This window comes from Cryptomeria japonica, chromosome 3 (assembly GCF_030272615.1).
Source record: "Cryptomeria japonica chromosome 3, Sugi_1.0, whole genome shotgun sequence".
In the NCBI taxonomy this organism is placed as follows: Eukaryota; Viridiplantae; Streptophyta; class Pinopsida; order Cupressales; family Cupressaceae; genus Cryptomeria; species Cryptomeria japonica.
In genome coordinates this window covers 906169604-906174608 of record NC_081407.1, presented here as the reverse complement: position 1 = coordinate 906174608, position 5005 = coordinate 906169604, and the positions used below count along the sequence as shown (strand labels likewise).

Genomic DNA, 5005 nt, shown 5'->3' with positions numbered 1-5005 from the left:
ATGTCATTACTGCACATGTCATGATGATGCACTATATGTAGATGTTATCATGGGTATTGCATCCTATGCATGTAAGTGGCTACTTTTCCTCATCTTGTAGTATGGAAAGGGATAAACAATACCATATGACTTAGTAGAGATATGTTAAGATATTGAGGGGAAATAAGGCCTCTTTGCATATGACAAGCGCATGTTGGCTCATTTATACAAATGCATAGGTCCATGGATGGTTCCAATATAGGTATTAGGGTCATGTCATTGTTATATATGTGAGTTTATGAGCATACCCACATTCCTCATTATTTTTTATTATCATTGACACTAGAAGTAGGTAGACTGATTCTACTTGAATAGGACCTAGTTACTTTAGGAGATTGAGAGAAAGGACTGCCTTCTCAAGATGACATTAAATCTTCGACTAATTATCTCTAGTAGATATCACATGGTAACCATATAGTGAGTTAATCTCAATATCATTGAAACATGTTAGTTAGGTCAAACTAAAAGGTCTCCATTAGGTGGTATCCTTGGCAACTCGTATGTGTGTGTGTCCACCCTTTTTTTATGAATCCTACTTTTCTATAGGGTAGTTAGTATTAATTGGGTCCATATGATTTGAAGTCACCCATAGATAAATACTAAATAAAGATGGATGCAAGTGTTTTATAAGTCGTCTCACTCTTTAGTTAGAATAATGTTTTTATCCCACAAGCATGTGATGGTAAGAGTTGTATTTTTCAAGACTCTATATATTGTAATGAATTTGTAAATGAAAGATATCTTGAATATTTATAATTGGAAAGTATATTCTATTGGGAGGTTTCCCCCTTAATGTAGAGGTGTGAGGATAATAAAAAACATTCTATTTTTTTCATTTCTACATTTTTTTGTGTCCAATTTATTTTATTTATAAGTTCATTACAAGTGGCACAAAGTCTCTTTCTATGGCTACTTCTACATGTATATTCACTAGTATAGATTTTTCTATAAATATCCATCATATGCTCCCACCTCACCCTAGAGGGATCTTGGTGATTAGAAAGTGGTTGTAGTTATGGTCACATTAAACTATTATGAGTTTTACTATAAAAAAAAAATTCACCAATTAATTTTTCATTATAGGTTAAAACCCTATGCCACTAGTTTCCAAATTTCCTCAAAAGAGTCATTATACTTAGATAAAATAAATTCCAAATAAATACCATATATTGAAGTGAAGAGTATTTGGTTCTGATACCTAGGTCTTAGACACAATCTATATATAGTTGTGCACTTACACATACCTTTAGGTATATCAAAAATACCCTCTAATATTTTTTCATATCCTTCTCTAAAGTAACCTTCAATTATCTAAATTTTATGATACATCAATAAGTGGTTAGCCTTGGGAAGTTACCATGTTCCTCATAGATGGAATAATGGGTTATGGAAGTGGTCATAATCCTTCATATTTAGCACTCTAAAATATGGAGATGAGACTATTTACGAATGAGAGAAGTATATTGGGGATACCACAAACTAGAGACTACCTATAACACCTTCCCTTTTATCCCTACTTGTGTATTATTTATCCAAAATATTATTGATCCATTTTTTTATTTTAGTTATGTATTTGGATACTAGATATTAGTTAGATAAGATACCAGTGTTATTGCTCCATAGTAGTGTATCTTGAAATTCCAAAGTCAATCATCTTGCTCTTAGATTTGAATCTTTCAAAGTAAATCTCTCCTAATATAGCCACAAATTATCAATATTGATTAAGAATTTAGTCGAGGATAAGAAATTCTAGGATATATTTTACCCTTTTTGTTGGATTGTCCTATTATACCCATCCCTTTTGATGTTCACAATTGTTGATTTGCATCGTATAATGTCATCATGTAGTGTATGATGAAGTGCAATAGTATCACAATTGTCCACATGAAGAACTAAAGAAGTATCATGATAAGGTATGTCGTCATGACGAGCATGAGATGTAGGAGATTGATCATCATGAATCACATCATCATATTTAAAAGATAATTTTTCATCTAAAAAACATGGTTAAATCGATTTAAAGTATCATGAAATGTAGAGGAAAAATACCACCATAAAGTACAAACAATGTCATGAATAGGTAAAGGAGGTGCAACCTCTCTACATTGAATATCATATATTACTAAATGGTGAAGGTACCTAATGAGTATCCAACATATCATTATCACTAACCATATAAAAGTAGGAATGACATGAGTCTTATGGATAACTAAAGATGTCTAAAAAGAAAAGATGAGTTGTAAGAAACTTAGCGGAGGAAAAAACTAATACATGATATCTAAGAACACCTTCATAAAAAGCACATTTTCATCCATAGCATTAAAGGTCACGAGAGCATCAAGAATGGACGGATCATGGGTTACAAAAGATAGAAACATGTCAAACCATAAACATATGCATGCATATTTGTCAAGGAAGATGACCTAATAGTTTTGGAACGACATATTTCCATGAGTAGGTGAGTGAGATGAAAGAGATAAATAAAAAACTATAATTAAAACATGATGAGTATATACAAACAAAGACATATTCAATCTCTAAAAGATTAAAAAAGAAATGAGAAATCAAAACAAACCCAAACATAAAACCCCTAATAAAAATAAAGATACAACCAAAAAAAATATAAAACTAAATAAAAAATAATATGAAAATACAATTTTCATCATTGCAATTACTTTGCCATAAATTATTTTCAATTTTTTAACATTTATTTCCTTTCCATCTTTAATTCTAATATTTAAAAAATATTAATTTTATATTAAAAAAAAGAAAGAGAAAATGAAACTGAACCTTGATCATATGAACGTGAAATGGAAGCCTCTCGAATACGATATACCTGCACATGTCTTGACATGCACATAGTCAAGAGGAGTGATTTATACACAAGAAGCTTCCCAAACTTTGACATCACCATGAGAATTAGTCGACAACACTCTCAAATCATATGAAGTCAGAAAATTGACTCTTTATATTAAATATGCATGCACGTTTTTTACCAGCTTGAATCCCTGAACCCAACTCTTACCATTCTTTCTCAAATACATTGTACTTGTTTTCATCTTATTGCAGTGATTCGAACTGTTGAATAAATCCACTGTTGGATCTTTATATAGGGGAAGAAATCCACTGTTGGATTTTTATATAGGGGAAGCGTATTAGTAGCTGTTATAGTTAGTTTACATATTTACATAGATTTCGACATTGTTTTTTGGTTGTCTTTATATACGACTCAATTGCTGTCTTGTTTTCATCCAGAAAAAAAAAACCATGGAAAAATCTCAAGCCATTTGTGCATGCCCCAATCAATGGGGGTCTCTGTGTTCAACACCATCCAAGCAGACTGAAATGGAGTCCTGCACCTTTGTTGAGACAGATATCCATGGCTTCAAGGAGCTTGTGCAGAAACTTACTGGTCTTCCAGAGGGGACCAAGCTTCCTCTCACCATCCCTGCAAGAAATTCAAAGAAAGGTACTCCAGTAGCAGGGACCAAATCAGATTTCAAGATCCAGAAAAGAAACAAAGCTCAGAGAAAATTAGAGATTGAATTGGGTCTAAGTGATCCTCATAACAGGTTATTGTTTGAGTGTAATGGTTATGTTTCATCATCCCCTGTAATGCTCAGTCCAGTCACTCCTCTTGAGCCTAATCTGTTCACTTGTTACAGCCAGTCATGCTCTTCCTGTGAGCAATCCTCATGTTTGAGAAAGGAAGAAAAAGAGAAGTTCAGTTTTGGGGATTCACCAAATTCTGTGAAAAGCAAGCCAAAGCTGCTTCCTCTGTTTCCCCTGCATTCTGCAACACAACTCACCAACAGTTAATTGTTGTACAAGGAGTTTTTTCTTTTGAATTCCTGAGATTTTTTTTTGGGTTCTACTGTAGCAGAGCATAAAGAGAACATCATTTTGTTTGATGTGAATATGAGGGATATTTGTTTTAGTTGAATTGTTCAAGTTTTTCTTTGGACAATGAATGATGAATGGATTGGATTTAAAAGATATAAAGCTGAGATTTCAAGCACTACCAGAGTAATCTTGAAATCTGTTCTTGTGTGTTTTTTTTCTTTATTCTTGTCTGGTTTTGTTTAGAGATATACTGTCTATAATAAGAGACATAGTGTATCTAGTTTTGGTTGATGATTTAGTGAGTGTGTTTAGATTTGTTATCCATAATTAGATTATATGTAATTTTCTTTTATATAGAAATAGTAAAGCGATTTTTTTTATTAATGAGAAGATATTTTTAGGAAAAGAAGAGGCATATTGTATCTAGTTTTTGTTGGTGATTTGGTGAATGTGTATGAATTTGGAGGAGAGGGAAGCATCTAAATCCTAGACAGCTAGATTATATGCAATCTTATTTTATATAGAAATGGTGAAGTGAGTGAAGTTATGAAAGAGAAGACATTTTGACAACAAGAGCTGTGAGGCAGCATGAGTCCCTGCCTAGTGCCAAAAACAGGCAAAATTGATTTGTACAAATGCAGATGTTTGTGTAAAACATGGGGGAGGATGTTATTTTATTTTATAATATTATACAAGAATATTAAATATTGATATTAAAAACAATAATAACATTAATTGAAAAATAAATTCAATATTAACAAAAAAAATATTATATAAATTGAACATAAATACAATTAAATTCTGAAATAAATTAAATTTAAAAAATTAATACTATATAATTCAAGTAAAAAGTTCAAAATAAATTAAACTATATTAAAATTGATACAATTTACATTTTAACTTTTACATTAAAAAATACAAATAAAATCATAATAAAAAAGCTCAGGTAAAACCGGGAATAAATTGGCCCTGCGGAAAACTCCCTAACCCTAGAAACGTAGAGCGTCCAGCCATTTTTGGGGATCCAAACCCTAGCCACTTTGCCACCGTCGCATCCTATAATAACCTGAAATTTGACATCATTAACAAAACCCCTGCTAAAAATTCCTCTCCAATTACCCCA

General features: G+C 31.8%; 1 protein-coding gene across 1 annotated transcript; it reads left to right on the top strand.

Moving 5' to 3' along the window:
• Positions 1-3384: 3384 nt before the first annotated feature.
• Positions 3385-3858, top strand: LOC131067006 (VQ motif-containing protein 11-like). Its single transcript, XM_058001918.2, has one exon. The coding sequence runs from the start codon at positions 3385-3387 to the stop codon at positions 3856-3858; it is 474 nt and encodes a 157-aa protein (XP_057857901.2).
• Positions 3859-5005: the final 1147 nt, after the last annotated feature.

Excerpts from the sequence above, each read along its gene's own strand:
- LOC131067006 (XM_058001918.2), top strand. The coding sequence starts at position 3,385 with ATGGAGTCCTGCACCTTTGTTGAGACAGATATCCATGGCTTCAAGGAG.